This window comes from Cucumis melo, chromosome 1, assembly GCF_025177605.1.
Source record: "Cucumis melo cultivar AY chromosome 1, USDA_Cmelo_AY_1.0, whole genome shotgun sequence".
Taxonomy (NCBI): domain Eukaryota; kingdom Viridiplantae; phylum Streptophyta; class Magnoliopsida; order Cucurbitales; family Cucurbitaceae; genus Cucumis; species Cucumis melo.
In genome coordinates, this window is record NC_066857.1 from 22,032,102 (window position 1) to 22,050,978 (window position 18,877).

The following is an 18,877-nucleotide window of genomic DNA, read 5'->3' on the forward strand; positions in this document are numbered from 1 at the left end:
CGGGTCATTAGTCAGCCAGTAGAGAAATGTTTTGTGTTGAAGGAGCTAATTTTAAGGTTAGCTCATGAGAAAAAGATTGAGCTAGACCTAGAGGAGGTAGCTCAAACAAACCATGCAGCAGTAACGATAATGTCTAAGGCCTTTTCGCCAAGATTGACTTTTGAGCAAAGGAAAAGCTTGGTCCAGTTTAAGACCTTCGAGCCTATAGTGGTCCAATTCCATTAGGATGTTGCACCCGAGGATTTTCAAGAAAAAGAAAGATCAATCGAAGAAGACGATGAAGGGTGGATCGTTGTGACTCACCGAAAGAAAAGAAAGTCAACTCCGACCCAAAAAAGAGTCTCGTTTCTACGGAAATTACAGAAGAGGGAATAAGGCTTAAAAGAATAAAAAAAAAGACTCGAAAGCCTAAGCTCGTGCACGAGGAAGACAAGGATTTCCCTCGACCTCAACGCTTAGTAACCTTGGCAGACTTCTTTCTAACAAGATTCATTTGTGAGCATCAGAATGAAAACCTAGAAGTTATTGCATGTCATGCTATTAACGCAACAAAGGAAGAAAGAATCCTGCCAAAATCACTAGAGGATGGAGTGTCAAAAGACTTATCGCGGTTCAATGTGGATGATTTGTTATCACTTCCTCAAGAAACCAAAACCATCCTTATTAATGCATTGTTAATCAACAACATCAAATTCGAGTGCTCCAACTGTGACAGACGAGAGTACTCCTTATTGCATGTCTATAGACTTCTCAGATGAGGATTTACTATTGGGATTTAAACTTCATAATAGACCCTTGTATGTTTCTGGATATGTTCGAGAACAGAGAGTCGATCAGATTCTCATCGATAATGGATCATCTGTCAATATAATGTTGAAGTCGATTATGAGGTAATTAGGCATCTTGATGGATGAACTCTCAAATAGTAAATTGGTAATTCAAGGTTTCAACTAGGGCAGCCAAGAGTAATAGGTATGATACACTTAGAACTCATAATTGGTGACCTAAAGGCTAGTGCATTGTTTTATGTTATAGACTTGAGGACCACTTATAAGTTGTTACTCAGACTTCCTTGGATTCATGGAAATGGAGTAGTAACTTCAACACTGCATCTGTGCATCAAATTTTATCAAGACAACGTAAAGAAGGTTAAGGCCGACTCTAACCCGTTCTCAGAGGTTGAGTCTCACTTTGCAGATGCAAAGTTTTATTTGAAGAATGACAATAGTCTAGAAGTCGTGCCTTTAGAAATTCCTCTTGTAAACAGAGAAGATAACTTACAAATGAAATCACTTGCAAGCAAAGAACCACATAAAAGTACAGGAAACTTTAACTTTAGAAAGGGTGAGGCATCCACGAGCACAATAAAAAGTATGATCTTGATCGATGAAAAGACGTCAAACCCACCGATTTTGCACTATGTCCCTCTATCGAGACGCAAGAAAGGTGGTTCACCATCTGTAGAGTTCCCACAAGGCTCGAAGGTTGGTGACATTGAAGTCCTAAAAGAAAGCTTCACTACACCACTTACCAAAATAACTAAGAAAGAGATAAAGATAAACTTGACAGAAGCAAGCTTGCCTCAAAGGTGGATAAAAGACGAGTTCGACCCTAAGGCTTATAAATTGATGGTGAAAGCAGGTTATAACTTCATAGATCAAACCGAGTTTAAAAGCTCAAAAATTCATGAACAACCTGAGCTTTCCTTAATCCAAAAGAAGCTGTTACATGAAGGACATGTTATACCCGTGTCAAGAAAATGACTCGGATACAAGTCGCCAGAGCCAATTCGTATAACTAGAAAGGAGAAGGAAAAAGTGGTAGACAGCAATCATATAACTGTAGAGGAGATTGATAGTATGGAAGGAAAAAAAGGCGACAATTAGAGAACTTCAGCATTTGACCGAATTAGACCGCATGTTGCACGTGCCCCGTTATTTGAAAGACTAAGCATGACAGAGGCAGAAAGAAAAGGTCTCCAATCAACATCTAGCCTTAACCAACGATCAACCTTTCAAATGCTAACTAAGACCTTTAAAAAAGAGAAAGGCGTATGTCAGGCATCGACGACTACAAGACCGTCAGCCTTTAAAAGGCATTGTGGCTAAAAAGGAAAATGTACAACCACCATGCTCAAATTTTTAATCGTCTTGGGGATGGAGGCCCATATGTCAAGATTGGTTCTAGCATAGACACAAAGAAGAAGGAATCAACATCTCACGCGTCAGTTTGGTGCTGAATTAAGCATACAGACGCCGAGAATTATCATGATAAGGAGTTTCCTTGTGAGATAAAGGGAGAGAGAGAAATTCGTAGCAATCTTCCTTTCCGAATGAAAAAAAACTTTTGTTACTCTCAATACAAGTCAAGGTTCCTTGAAGGTAAAAAGACATGATGTTATACTAACTAATCCTAAAAAACGAAGACTCAGAACAAGGAGAAAGTGAAACCTCATGTCATCGTATCACCATTCTTAAGGAATTAGAGATTGGAACCCCTAAAGAAGACGTGGAAGATGCTCCACAGAGTTTAGAGGATGGTGGCCAATCTACCGTAGATGAGCTGAAAAAGGTAAACCTTGGTACAATAGAGGAACCACGCCCAATTTTCATTAGTGCATCTCTCTCTAGTGAAGAGGAGGATAAGTATATGAGTTTTCTCACAGAGTATAAGAACATTTTTTCTTGGTCATACAAGGAGATGCTAAGACTTGATCCAAAAGTAGTAGTCCACCATCTCACAATTAAACCAGGGTATCGACCGATTAAGCAAGCGCAACAACGTTTTCGACTAGAGCTTATTCCTCAGATTGAGGTTAAAGTTAACAAGTTGATTGAACCAGGATTCATTCGTGATGTCAAATATCCAACATGGATAGTAAACATTGTCCCTGTTAGAAAAAAGAACGGACAATTTCGCGTTTGTGTAGCACCTGAATAATGCATGCCCTAAAGATGATTTTTCTTTGCCCATCACAAAAATCATGATTGATGCAACTACTGAACACAAGGTATTATCCTTTATGGATGGGTCATATGAATATAACCAAATACGAGTGGCTCTTTCTGATGAAGAAATGACAGCTTTTAGAACTCCAAAGGGAATATATTGTTATAAGGTGATGCCCTTTGGATTGAAAAATGTTGGCGCCACTTATCAATGTGCTATGCAAAAATCATTTGACGATATGCTACATAAGTATGTCGAGTGCTATGTTGATGACCTTGTGGTCAAATCCAAGAGATGACTAGACCATTTGAAGGATTTAAAAGTTGTGTTCGACCGCTTGCGAAAATGTTTGCTGAGGATGAACCCTCTCAAATCGCGTTCGATGTGACTTCAGGAAAGTTTCTTGGCTTCATTGTAAGGCACCGAAAGATTGAGATAGACCAGTTCAAGATTGATGTCATTCAGAAGATGCCAAGGCCAAAGAGTTTGCATGACCTAAGAAGTCTTTAGGGACGATTGGCTTACATGCGAAGGTTTATCTCCTACCTGGTCGGTCGATGCCAACCTTTTCAAAAGTTAATGAGAAAAGGAGAAACTTTTGTGTGAGATGAGGCTTGTCAGAATGCTTTTGATAGCGTAAAGAAATACTTACTTAATCCCCCAATATTAAGAGCCCCAGTACCTAGCAAGCCATTAATATTGTACACTACTGTACAGGAAAGGTCTCTAGGCGCATTGTTAGAGCAAGAGGAGAAGAGAAAGGAACGTGCTCTTTACTATCTAAGCAGAACCTTAGTTGGGGCCAAAGTTAACTATTCTCACATTGAGAAAATGTGCCTTGTACTTTTCTTTGCTATCGATAAGTTGAGGCATTATATGCAACGTTCACAATTCATTTAGTAGCAAAGGCAGACCCTATAAAATATGTTCTGTCTAGTTCGATTATCTCTGGATGCTTAACCAAATGGGCAGTTTTACTCCAACAATATGACATCGTCTATATTACTTAAATGACGATAAAAGGACAAGTGTTGGCAGACTTTCTAGCAGACCACCCAATTCCTTCAAATTGAAAGTTATGTGAAGACTTAACAAATGATGAAGTTTTCTTTATGGAAGTTATGAAACCTTGGACTACGTATTTTGATGGTGCAACGGAAGAAGTGGTGCTGGCAGGCATCATCCTCACTTCTCATGAGAAACATATGTTGCCTTATAACTTTGCACTTGCTGAACTGTGCTCAAACAATGTGAATGAATATCAGGCCTTGATAATTGGCTTCAAATGGCATTAAAGATCAGAGTATCATTCATAGAAATTTACGGTGATTCAAAGTTGATAATCAATCAGCTCTCGCTTCAGTATGATGTGAAACATGAAGACTTGAAGCCATACTTCGCTTATGCTCGATAATTTATGGAAAGGTTTGATAGCGTGATGTTGGAGCATGTCCTTAGAACAGAAAATAAGAGAGTAGACGTATTGGCAAATTTGGCCACAACCTTAACGATGCCAGATGACGTAGCTCTGAATATACCACTTTGTCAATGATGGATTATGCCTCCAATTTTGTCTAAATGTCAAGAAGCGAACATAACAACATCTCATTTGATTGACGAAGAAGATTGGCGTCAACCTATCATAGAGTATCTTGAACATGGAATGCTTAAAGGAATCTTGTCATAAAACTGAAGTACGATAAAAGGTTGCACACTTCATTTATTACAAATGAATCTTATATCGTCGTTCTCTTGAAGGGCTCTTCCTTCAATGTCTTGGAAAGGAAGAGTCGATAAAAGCTCTAAAGGAAGCGCATGCAGGCGTCTGTGGAGCACATTAATTGGGATCAAAGCTTCAATTTCAGTTGAGAAGAATAGACTATTATTGGCCTAAGGTAGTTCAAGCTTCAATGGACTATGCAAAGAAGATTGAAGTTTGTCAATACCAGGCAAACTTCATACATCAACCTCTAAAACCTCTACATCCAACTGTTGCTTCTTGGCCGTTCGAAGCTTGGGGACTTGATCTGGTTGGCCCTATTATACCAAAATCATCAGCATGACATTCTTATATCCTTGCAACAACAAATTATTTCTCAAAGTGGGTTGAGGCCATTCCCTTGAGAGAGGCCAAGAAAGAGAACCTGGCGAACTTTATTCGTACCCACATCATCTATCGATACGATATTCCTCACCGAATCATGACCGATAATGGAAGGAAATTCTCCAATAGCATGATAGATAAATTATGTGAAAAATTCAAGTCCAAGCAATACAAGTCATGTATGTACAACGCAGCTGCGAATGAACTAGCAGAAGCATTTAATAAAACGATATGCTATCTTCTAAAGAAAATTGTCTACAAGTCGAAGAGGGATTGGCAAGAAAGAATCGATGAAGCATTTGGGCTTATCGAACCACTCATTACACTCCTACAGGGATTACACCATATTCGCTTGTTTACGGTGTATAGGTTGTCCTTCCCCTCGAAAAAAATCTCATCATTAAGAATGGCAATGCAAGAGGGGTTGACTACTGAAGACAATGTCAAGTTACGTCTTCAAGAGTTAGAAGACTTGATGAAAAGCGACTAGAAGCTCAGCAAGCATTGGAATGTTACCAAGCAAGAATGTCTAAAGCTTTTGATAAGCATGTTAAACCTCGCTTCTTAAAGGTTGGTGATCTAGTACTTGCTATAAAAAGACCGATCATCACAACGAGGCATACAGGAAATAAGTTCACACCTAAATGGGATGGACCTTACATTGTCAAAAAAGTTTCCACAAATGGCGTATACAAGATTGTTGATCGAGGTGGATTAAAAATTGGCCTAATCAATGGCAAGTTTCTCAAGAAATTTAATGCTTAACGTCATTATTCAGTAAAAAAAATTAATTGAACTACGTTATGACTTGATCCCTATATTATAAAGGGTACATAGGCAGCTTAATGGAAACTTTAAGTTTAGTCCAATAAAAAAAAATCAATTGAACTATGTTATGACATGATCCCTATATTATAAAGGGTACATAGGCAACTTAAAGAAATCTAAGTGCAGTCGTATAAAAAAAAAAGAAAAGGACCTTGAGCTAAGGCCATAATTAGAGCATCATTTACCAAAGAGGCTCCCAAACAATCTGAATATATATGAATACCATACCAATTAAATGAGAAAAAAAAATAACGACAAATTGCATTCAATATGAGGAAAATAAAAAGTTGAGCAATCAAAGAATAAAAGTTTCAATACTGGTGCACGATCGCTTCCACCAGGGTGGTGGATCTGACGGAAAAAGCCTGATCGTCCCTTAGTATAAGTTAGATTGCTGACGGCAGAGTCAACTCTCCATACGAAGAAGGTGCCCGATCGCTCCTACTAGAGCAGTGGATTTGATGACAAAAGCCCGATCGTCCCTCAATAGAAGTTGGATCTCTAACGGTGGAGTCACCTCTTCAAACGACGAAGGTGTCCAATCGCTCCTACTAGAGCGATGGATCTAACGGCAAAAGCCCGATCATCCCCCAATAGAAGTTGGATCGCTGATGGCAGAGTTACCTCTCCAAATGACGAAGGTGTTCAATCGCTCCTACCAGGATGGTGGATCTGACGACAAAGGCCCCGATCGTCCTCCAGTAGAAGTTGGATCACTGACGTAGAGTCACCTCTTCAAACGACGAAGGTGCCTAATCACTTCTACCAGGACGGTGAATCTGACGGAAAAAGCCCGATCGTCCCCCAATAAAAGTTGGATCGCTGACGACGAAGTCACCTCTCCAAATGACGAAGGTGTCTGATCGCTTCTACCGAAGCAGTGGACCTGACGACAAAAGCCTGATCGTCCCCCAGTAGAAGTTGGATCGCTGAAGGTGGAGTCACCTCTCCAAATGACAAAGGTGTCTGATCGCTCCTACCAGGGCGGTGGATCTAACAGCAAAGGCTGATCGTCCCGCAGTAGAAGTTGGATCACTGACGGTGGAGTCACCTCTCTAAACGATGAAGGTGCTTGATTGCTCCTACCAGGGCGATGGATCTGACGGCAAAAGTCTGATCGTCCCCTAGTAGAAGTTGGATCGATGACTACAGAGTCACCTCTCCAAACAATGAAGGTGTTCGATCGCTTCTACCAAGGCGGTGGATCTGACGGCAAAAGTCCGATCATTCCCTAATAGTAGTTGGATCACTGACGACAGAGTCACCTCTCCAAACGACGAAGGTGCCCGATCACTCCTACCAGAACGGTGGATCTGATTACAAAAGTCGGATCGTGCCTAGTAAAGGTTGGATCACTAACGGCGGAGTCATCTTTCCAAACGACGAAGGTGCCTAATCGCTCCTACCGGGACAGTGGATCTAACGTCAAAAGCCCGATCGTCCCCCAGTAGATGTTCGATCGCTGACGACGGAATCACCTTCAAACAATTGCGAAAAAAAATAATAAAAAAAGATGAAAGAAGAAAAAATCCTCACCTTTTGAAGATGCGTTTGGAAGCAAAAAGAGGCACGACAACTTTAGTTCCTAAAAGAAAGGGACAGAGAGTTAAAAAGAAATAATTATTAGAAAAGAAGAAATAAAAAAGAGGGAGAAGAGAAGTTTTTTTTTTCCTCTCATACCTTTGTTCTGCTTGATAAGGAAAGAATAATCAAGGTATGAGTCTATTTATAAGGCTTGTATCCAATTCCTAATAGGATTTGGAATGATTTTAAAATTTTCAAATAATAAAATAAATTTAAAATTCAATTATCTTATGTTATTTTATTTTGGAATAAAATCTCGGATTTCACTTTTGAGATATTCAAACATATTTTAAAATAAAATAAGATCTCGAATTCCACCTTTTGAGATAATTAAGCATATTTAAATATTTCAAAATTTAGATTTTACCTCCATTTTTATCTCAAATTAAATTGGAGCCATAATTCTAACTTTATCCCAAGATTGAGATCTTGAATTTATCTCAAAATTAAATTTGGTCATTTTATCTCAAAATTAAAATTAGTTTTTCCAAATTTTTGTGCATCCTCAAGACAAATTAGGGTATGGTAGAAACCTAATCCTTATCTCAAATTAAAATATGGTTCCAAATTTTATAAAAAAAATCATCAAGTTTAAATTTTTATCTTCAAATCAAAGTAAACCGAGGATAAAACCTTAAACTTTTATCAAATGAAGGATTGGTCATATTCTAACCCTTATTCCAAATTTAAATCAAACTCACATGTACTAAATTCATAGTTTGATTAATTTGATATGTCAAATTGAGCAAAAAAAAGCTCGTACTTGGACTTCAAAATTTATCTTTTCGAGATTCACCCGCCCATACACGTACATAAATCTCGAAAGGGGGCATTTGATGAATAAGAAATTTTGAAATCAATTACAAATTACCACGTCATTTACTAAAATAATTGTATTTGGGATTAACTAAAAGTTGGCATGTGTCCCAAATTAAATTTCAAGATAAGTTGGGCAATTCTAATGATGTCACATGTGTTTACTATAACAGTTGGATCAAATTAATTATTTAGTTCAATAAAATATTATTTACTTGGGCTAAAATTCAATTGAGCCTAAAAATAAGCTTAATTTAGCCCAAATTTAAATATGACCCAAATCCATGTGATTGAGCCCATGGGTATGGTCCATGGACTGGACCAGGTCCAAGGCCATAAAAGCCCACCAAGAAACTTTATAAATAGAGGAGTTCTCTTCATTTGTGGGGGTTGGAAATTTTTTGACTCTAGAAGGTCTAGAAAGAATTCTCCCAAGAGCGACAACTTCTGAAGTCAACCACCCTCGAAAATTGAAGCTCCTTTAAAGATACAAGCTTTCTTTCAAGATTCCAACTTCAAGAACATCACGTGCTCTGCTTCCTCAAATCAAGCGTAGACTTTTAGCCGAGAGAGAATCAGAGGATCAAATCCTAAAGATCAAACCGCATCAAATCAACATAGTACAACATCAACACAAGTTCAACTCCACGAACCAAATTTCTTCGAAAATCTAGTGTGAACACAAGGCTATTGTGAGTTGCTACAGTATTTTAAGTTTTAGTATTGGAGTAAAAAGTTACTCTGTTATGAATTAGAAAGTTATTGTGGGTAGATTTTGGTTTCCATGTAAAATGAAGTTTGTTGTTTGTTCGCTATAAAATTTGTTTAAAAACTGGTATGCATATCAATTTATTTTAATATTAATGTTATTGGCTTTCGTTTGTATATTTTTTAGAGGTCAGGGTTTAAAGGTTAGTTGGCGACGTTCAAAAAGGAATGAATTCGATTGAGTTCATGTCGTCTCTCGAGTTGAGAGAAGGTGATCCAGAAGAGGGAGTGACACATTTTCTCTCATTTTACACCATTTCACTTCAAGAGCAAAGTATAGAGAAAAGGTAGAGAAAGATTGAGACTTTGGGAGAGTGGAGCCAAAGCAAAAAGGGTTTATCTCAGCAAACTTCAATTTAGGTTTTCTTCGAGAAGTAACCGAGAAGCTTGTAGTGTGGCACGTTTAAGCTAAAGAGGAAGAGTTAGGCTTGAGGTTTGAATCCAAGAGCTTGTTTTGAGTTAGGGCAAGCTTGTAGAAGTGGTCTTGAGCATGCCCAAGGCCATTAAGAGTTCAAGAGAAATAAGGTCAAGAAGAAATAAGGCAAATCTATAGGCCAAGGAAGCCAAAAGTTGTGAGTGACAAAAATGAGTTTTAAATGAATTTCTGAACTTGTTTTATTAAGTTATATTTATAGCATACTTTGAGTTAAATTATTTGAGTTATACTTGAGTTATAAATGCATCACAAAGTACGAGTTTCAAGTTTAGAAAGAGTTTAATTAGATTTATAAATAAGTAAGCATGATCTACATTGAAAAGCATTCGAGTCGAACATGTTTCCTTGTACATGAGAATTCTGAACAAATTATTTGAATGTTGAGTTTATAGAAATATCTAAGTTAAAGATATGTTTAAGTAAGCATGATGCAAGAGCGACATCGAGTTAAAGAGCTCTAATAGCTAAGTACAAGTTAAGCTATGTTGAGATTTAAGCTAGTAAGCTTAAAAGCAAAGCATGATTAAATGTTCTGATATTTCTAAGAGTGAAACTAGACGCATGATTGAAATTGAAACTGAGATTATGATGATATTATGTGCATATAGAAGATTTTTCCATTGTCCATGTTAAGTGTACTCCATGACAACGATGTTGCTCGGAGTGTCAGGCATGCCCCACTACGACAAAGACAATGGGAGAACTGGGTGTGCCCTACTACATCATAGAGTTAAGGTTAAAAAGGAAAACGGTGGAGGTACCGGGTATGCCCTACCACAACGTAGTAAAGTCATGCTAGTTGATCCTAACCCATGAGTTTCTTTGCTAGAAATATTTAGAAAAATACTATATAAAGATTTCTTTATAAGTGTTGCATACTTACTTCAGTGAACGGGTTTCGTTTTAAAAGTTGTCACTCATGGGGCTTATTAGCTTGCCCTTTATTGTTTTATTTCCCATACAAGTGAAGATCATGTTTCCAGTGCTTGATTGCAAATCTACCTACTCTTCTAAAAGTTTGACTTAGCATTTTTTGTACGACTCATTCCATTCATGCATTTAAAGGGTTGAATTATGTTAGCAAAGGAGTTAGTTTTTTTTGTTTGTAATGGCTTAGTAAAGAACTTTTGAGTTGTATTAGGAAATAATGTTGTTGAGACTCCGGACTTATTTCTTGTCTATGTAAGACCTACATGAACAGATTGTTCATTGGTTGGATGAATTCGAAGATGATTTTCTCGAAGTTCATATTTTCAAGTTTTAAATGTTTTTCATTTTTTGAGGGTATATGTTATGTTCTTAAATGAAATAGTTAAAAGTTTTTAGGTTAAATAGGGTCGACAAGTATTGTTAGAAGGAGAACGATGTCGGTCAACTTCACACCACTATCTACTCCAAACAAGATGTGCGAAATTTGTGGAGAACAATCCTAACTTCATCCCTTACCTTTTTTCTCTACTTTAGGTGAGAGCTTAGAGGAGAGTTGAGAGGAGTCCAAACCCAGTTTTTCCTCAGTTGTAATGGGAAAAAAAATGGAGCCAATGAGCATAAGCAATTATGCTTAGAGGCTGGACTCATTTCTTGTAACTTTCATTTGTAAATTTTACTTATTTTGTGTTTGTAATCTTAATCTCATGGCCGAGAGGCCTAAATTTTTCTTTATGAATCGAAAACATTACAACTTTCACTTACCCATTTATTTACCTTTCTATAATATTCGTTCTTTGTAATCATGATCAAATGCAAAGTATAAATATTTAGTAGAGAATATGGATTTTGGTATTTTCTATCTTGCTTAGTTAGGAGTTGTACTCAATATGACATATTATTTGAAAGAATGAATGAAGTATTGGGCATTGTCACTCAAAAGCGTAATGACTTAGACCTTACTAAATAGGCAGCGAAGAGAGCATTGAGATACAACCTTGTCACTAAATTCCTCCTTAACATGCATATAAAAAATGTGAGTGTGTGTGGCGATAGGGCACCAAAAGGTTGCTCACCTTAATAGAGGATGAGTTATAGATAATGCAATCGAATATATTAGATATAAATCATATGGTAATGTTGAGTATTTGCATCGCAAAAAGCAAGCAAGTATGATGAATGCATTGAAAAGAGGCTCATCCTAAATTTAGAATTAGCAAATGATTTATGTCGCCTCAATCAACTATTTAACCTTGTAAAGCATTATATTAAATTTCATAGATATTCAAAAATTAAAGCATTTGTTAAATAGGTTCGTATTGTAGGGTTAAGTTGGCTAAAATAGTTGGTTAGTAATTGTTGTCAAAGTAAGGCAAAGTTTGCAAGCTTCGCACCCTCTTTTGGGACTAGAGACCAGGTTTGGGACGGGGTGTGAGATCTCGGCCTGGGGTTCAAGATATGAATACAGTATAAATAAAAACTACAAATGGGAAAGCAAGTAAAATGAGACAAGCCACAAAACATAATGTCTTGCGTTCTTTGACTCTATTTATGCCTATTTTAGAATTGAGGGAGATGAGATTTGAATTCTTTACAACTCTCACTCTAAGCTCTCACCTAAAGCACGAGAAGAAAGGTTAGGGATGAAGCTAAGTTCTTTCACCGAATTTCACACTCTTTAAAATGAAATAGATGTGCTTGTATTTATAGGCTTTGGAATGATGGAACATCTCTCATGGTCTGACGTGCCATTAATTCTTTAACATTTGAATATCTACCATGTAGAGGCGAAGAAGTCTTTTCATCATTTGGTCGACTGTCTCATTAACCATTCTTGTCTTCTAGCAATTCATATTGCATAGCATCTTTTTAGCTTTTCTAGTATTCGCACCAACCACTTTTTTATCCGCTAATGCTTCAGATCGCCTAGCTTTGTTATATTGGTCGTCTGGTTTGTCATGTGCATCATTCTTGCCTGACGTTTTATACCGGGCTACTCTTCGTTTGGCCTAAATCCCTATAATAAGATAAACAAAACCTGATAAACTGGATGAAGCCCTTTTGTGATTCGCAATGCGCAGCTTGACCAATTTCCTTACTTTCCTACATGCTTTCTTCCAAACTTATGCATTAAGGCTCCATTATTCTACCTAAAAGGCTATAATAACTTGTATTTCTACAAGCTTTCAATTGGTAAGTTGAAAATGTTTTTGTTAAAGTTTGAATGAATTTTAATGCATGTCTTAGTTCATTAGTGTAGGACAATTGGTTGAGGATTGATCTAACTAGTAATGCATCTTTTTGTTCAATTATAAGAATTTTGCAAAAACACCCAATTCTCATCTTTTACTATTTCATAGTATCAATATCTTTGTGTTCTGCTAGTTCTAAATCTAAAAAATACCCCAAAAGAAATTATTGCATTTTCTTTACTTACTTGTTGACACCAAAATCTCCCCCATTTCATATAATTTCTTGATTCTTGAAAATTTTCTAACCTTTTTTTATTTCTTGAGTTGTGTACCTATTCATGAAATCCTTGAGGATTTGACCCCTTCTTACACTATTCAACTACTTTTTGGTAATAATTCTTTTCCATTGTAAGTATGGATATTTTCTTGAATAGTTTTGAGATTGTGGTATTTTCTTGTACCCAATTGATATCTTCTCTTATTTGCATTGTTTGTTTTACTATTTGCATGATATTCTTATTTTACCATTAATTCATTTTGTGCAATTTACCCTATTCTTGCATCTTGTACCATTAGCAACTCCTACCTTGAAAACTCCTTTCATGGTGGTTGAACGGGATCAATGGGAGGTGGTGGTGGAATGGACTCAGTGTGGGATGGTACGATAGAATAGGATCGGTGGGAGGTAATGGTGGTGGAATGGACTCGATGGGAAATGGTGAGGAATAGACTCAATAGGAGGTTTTCGTGGAATGAACACGGTGTCAGGTTGGGGTAGATTAGATTTGAGGGAGGTAAGTGTACCTTGAACGAGGTAGGAGGTGGCAGTGGGTGGACTCAATGTGAGAGGTGGTATAATGGAATCAATGAGAGGTGGGGGTTGAGTGGAATCGATCTCATGTGAGTGTAAGTTGGACTCGGTAGGGGTTGGGTGTGAATTGGACCCAAGTAACTCTCATTCCGTGCTCTAGAAGTCGGTATATGGTCTAGTATCACCCTACAAATAAAAGTAAAGTACTTAGTCCTTCCAGCTTAAATAAGACTCATGAGTTATACAAACCTAGCAGAAGTTGGTGATTGAGTTTGTGATATGTTGTAGGTTGACCTTCATTTTGGTCACGTTAGTTTTCAAGATTCCTAAATCCATTTGAACATCTTCTATCTTCCACTTTTCTGATACGACTCGTTCAACTAACTCATTCAATACTCCATGTGAAGTACTGACTTTCATAGGTTCCAAGTGAGGCTAATCTCGTTGTTGGCTGTCGACCTGATGTTTATCTTGTTCTTGATCACTAGAATTGGTGGGAGGTGAACAATCAGTGTGATTATATGATGCATGGAATGAGCTTGGTCAAGTGAGGCATCATCACGATCCCTGAAAGCATGAAAAGGATTGCAGACATCTTCACTACTGAATGATTCTGACATGTTCGTCCTCACATCATTCCACCCATAAATCACCCTCTCATGGATCAGAGTATCCCTATACAACTCTTCATCCTCTAACATCATTAGTCTGGGTGTGATCACCAATTGCATTAAAAAACGTTATTAGTTTCATTTCGTAATTGAATATTGAGAATTTTTGTGAGACTCGTGTCTAAAATAGAAAGGTCATTCTTGAAATAAGTGTTTAAGTAAAGGATTTTGTAGAAGGCATTCTGAGGTAGTGTTTTGAAAAGTTAAATGTTCTGATGGATCAGGTTGGAGCTAGGCAACGGGAGGAATGAAGGTGGTGTTTTGGTGCAAGGCGAGCTGAAGCCAGACGTTAAGAGTTGGGAAAGTTTGGGAAATTTCCTAATTATACTTAATGGGTCACATGTAAAAGTTTATGCTACGCATGGTCATAAGAAACATTAAGCTTACACGTGTAGCACTTTAAGTAAGAGTTTGTGAGTTTATGAGAACTCATGGATGACTAATCCTAATTGGGATTAGTAATAGGGGAGAAAGGTCAGTAGAAAGAAGGGTGAAGCTGAAATTCTTAAGAGTTACTCTACTGAAAAAAAAAGAAGTACTAGGCGATAAAAAGAGACATGAAGCTAGACGTTTTAAAGGAAAGACCTAGTGTTGTGAGTGATTTTTCCAAAGTGTTTAAAGATTTAAAGCTTTCTTTTAAATTCTTGGTTGATTTGTAATGTTGTTCATATGTTAATGTTTATAAAAGAAATTATTTCTAAAGAAAGCTTGTATTATGTTTGACAATTGTATTGTATGTTATGCTTGTTAACCATTAGTCTTATTTCTATCAATGAAGCTAACTATTGTGTGCACATAAGGAGTAAAGGCAGTCATGTAGAAAAGGACTGTATGGTGGATTAAATTTGGGCAATTCGTGAAAGAAGCGTGGAGTTTAGCGACCTGAGCAACGAGAAGTGAACTAGGAAATTCTCCAAGAGATGTTATTGATGAAAATGATATCACAATAGTCTATGCATGGGAATGGTTCATGTTCTTGGAAGAAAGAAATATGAAAGACTAATGTGTGATTTCTGTTTTATGAAATGAAGCTATGAAAGCCATGTTTATAAAAATGATTCCAAATAATGTACGCACAAAAAGGTTTTAAAAAATATCACTAAGCTTTGACTTATGTTTTAAGTTTTCCCTTCCCCAGGTCACTAGACATTAAGGCCAAGATGGGTTAAGAAAGGCGAGCTACCGCAAGTTGAAGTAGAGGTGTACATCAGTCAGGTTGGGTCGTGTTGAGGGAAAAATATGGACTAACCCAAATTATCCAGGTTAGAAAAAAAATGAACCCTACTGGTTCAATGTGCAAGGAGTCAACCCAACCCATCCCAACCTAAAAAATTCAGGTTGGATTGGTGAGTTGGTCTTTTTTTTCTAATCTCTCAAAAATACCAAGGTTTAGAGTACGAAACTAACAAATAGTTGAGTTAAACCAAAAGAAATTGAAAGAAAAAAAACTCCACCACAATTAGAAAGAACAATAAACAATTAATTAAAGAAGAAAACAACAACAACAACAACAACAACAACAACATGAACAAAATATTCACCTCAAAATTGGTAGCTAGAATCATGTGATTTTAGGAAATAAGAGACACCCAGATGCAAAATTGAGGATAAAAAGCATGAAAAAGTGAAAGGAGAGGAAAGAGATGAAAAAGTGAAAGGAGAGAAAGAGATGGACTGACCCAAACAATGTAGAGTGACAAAGAAGGAAGAAAGAAAGGGGGAATGGAATTTTGTGAGAGAGATGATTTGAGAAGTGCTAAGAACCCCTATTCAGTCTACATACTTATCAAACAAGGGAAAGTGTGAATAACGGAAAAAGGGAAATAGGCCAGCTAAAGCATGAAGGCCAAATGTATTGGGTTAAATATATAACCAAGTTGGGTTTGGTCAACTCGACTCCTTAATTGCCCAACCCGATAACCTGGCTCAAATTTTTATTTTTTCAAGTTTCTAATCCAACCCAACTCAAGTCGGGTTACTGATTTTTTTTAACACCCCTAAGTTAAAGCTGTACAAAACATTTGAAGCTTATGTTATGTTTTATGTACTTAAGAAAGCATGTAAATTGTATTGTAGAACGCATGATGTTAAGTTAATAAAGAAGATATTTTGATTCTTCTGCTACATTCTATTATTCTTATTGCTTAGTAATTAAAGGAGTTAAGTTGAACTTAGTGATAAAGTGCCAAGATTTAAGGACTTAAGTTGAGTGTTCTGGTGTTTCATCTTAAGATGTTAGGGTTACTTAGGTCTTGTCGCGTGTCACATAGTGAGGTTCAAGACTCGTGCGGGGTGAGGCGTGACAATTTTAATGAGAAATTGCATACCTTGTCAAACTCAAACACATCTAGTTGCATTGTCTTAGTGGGTAAGGAGTACGTGCATTCCTATCTCAAGAAATAAGGTTACATAAGTATTTATTCGGACCACACACTTCCAAGCCACAACCGATATGATCTCATAGGCCCACAGTTGTAGAGAATTATAACTACTTAGTATTAAAACCAAAGTATTAGAAATATAACAAGCAAACTTGCTTATTTGATGATATTACCTGAAATGGATGAAGAAATCTCAGTAGATTATACTTAATAATGTAGTCCTTATTATTCTTAAACCTCTTTTTATAGTTTTTGGCCTTACCATCCAAACCTCGTTGCAATTCCGGGAATGTCCTCTCCCATAGAATGTTTTCCCAATCAAGACTACTGAAGTAATCAATGTTTTCAACGTCCAAGAACAACCTCATGTCTACAAAGGCTCTTATTTTCTCCCTACCCTTCATAGCCAACTCAATGTTGGACACTGTCATCTTCACAGCGTCTACGTCATTTTCAATCTAAATTTTTTTGAATTCCTCTTCAAGGGCTTTAATGTGAATACCCTATTATAGACTTCTTGTAATACCTAAGAATCGTGTCTTCTAGTTCACATTCAAGTCTTAAAGCTCATTTTGGATTGGATGGTGTTAACCACAATCCTATCACTAGTAAGAAGTCATTCTTTCTGAACGTCACAATTATGCCATTCAAATCAAAAGTCACGATATCCCTCATGTTGTCTTTCACTTCCCCTAATAGGATATAATGAAAAAGTGGACTGTTGAATTTTACGTCCATATCGATGAAGTTGTCGAACACCGTCATTTTAAAGAGATCAAGTTGTGTAGGTGCAAGATTCTCCTTCATTGGCTAGTATGATGTGGGAAGTCAAACTAGTGGCTTGGCCAGGAAATTGATCCTTCACAGGAATTTTGAATTGACTAGCCATGCTGCATAGAAAACAAAATGAAAAAAAGAGTATGATTAACCACTCATAAATCCTTGCTCCTCGCTCCTCGTTTTACTCGTTACTCGATGCTTGACATACTTGATACTCGATGTTCCTCGTATCCCACTAAACATGATACCTAAACTTGGTATTCAACCATTATATACTCGTTACACGACATAATATACTTGACACGGATGCTTGTTACTTGTTCATAAACATAATCCGTGTTTGTTAGCATTAAACCCTAGTTCTTCGTGAACAAGAGAGAAACACAAGGTTGTGAGTATGCTTATATTTTTTAACTCCACAGTAGGACAAATGGGATAGAAAAAATGAGATGAAAACGATATGAGCATGCTTCAACTAAGATAGAGTATCAAGCAACTACTAACATGCATTGGCTTCAAAGTGAATGATATTTTCAGCAAGTATCAAAGATGTCAAATAAGTATGATGAATCACATGAAAACGATGAATATGGTTTGAGGAGGACAGAATTAGAGCACCACAATTCTTGAAATGAGGATAGGAAATGTTATGAGAGAACGACAATGATTTTTTTGTTTAAGTATTCAATTATTAACTGGGTGAATCGAGGATCGAGTAACGAGCAAGAGGTATTGTGCATTCGAGTGAAACGTGTATCAAGTAACTTTAGATTATATCAAGTATCGAGTAACTTAAAAATATACCAAGTATCAAGTAACTTAAAAATATATCAAGCTTGTACAAGCATATTGAACTTGGTGGCAAACATGTAACTTCACACGATGTGATGTAATTAGAAGGCCATTTTTCGATTGGGTCTTTGAAAAGAGGCCATCCGTACAAAAAAAAAACCTTTAGATTTTTTATTAAACATGCCCTTAGGTTTTTATTGGTTTCTAGAATTGGATCATTGCATGATACCACGTTTAGGGTCAGGTGGTCTGTGCAAAAATTTTAATCTATACTTTCTTAATCCATGATTTTTTAATGCTTTCTTTGTTTTTTTTTTTTTTTTTTTTTTTTGCTTGTTCTATCATTTCTGTTTTACATGCATTTTTTTGTTGTAAGGTTCTATTTTTCTGTGTTATTCTGTAATGCATGCATTTTTTTTTTGTTGTAAGGTTCTTTTTTTCTGTGTTTGTTTTTCTGTATTGCAAGATACACTTTTTGTTTCTTTTATTTTTTTACTACTTTTCTAAATCAAAGTTTGTAAATGATTTATACACTTTTTGTTGATTAAGTTATAAAACATTTTGGCTACCATTGATTTTTTTATATTACTCTTGATTTGTTTTAAAACATCAAGCTTCAATTTTTTTATTACTTTTCTAAATTAAAGTTTGTAAATCATTTGCAATTGTAGTGTTGATGATTAAGTTTTAGAATATTTTGGTTACTCCTTATTTGTTTATTTAAAACATCAAGCTTTAATATTTTTATTACTTTTCTAAAATAAAAGTCTGTGTCTTAGTGTTGATTAAGTTTTAAAACATTTTCATTACCTTTGATTTGTTTATATTACTCTTGATT

General features: G+C 36.4%; 1 protein-coding gene across 1 annotated transcript; it reads left to right on the forward strand.

The window, feature by feature from the left end:
* The first annotated feature begins 5,150 nt into the window (after positions 1-5,150).
* On the forward strand, positions 5,151-5,543 carry LOC103489785 (uncharacterized). The gene has a single exon (XM_008449092.1). The coding sequence runs from the start codon at positions 5,151-5,153 to the stop codon at positions 5,541-5,543; it is 393 nt and encodes a 130-aa protein (XP_008447314.1).
* Positions 5,544-18,877: the final 13,334 nt, after the last annotated feature.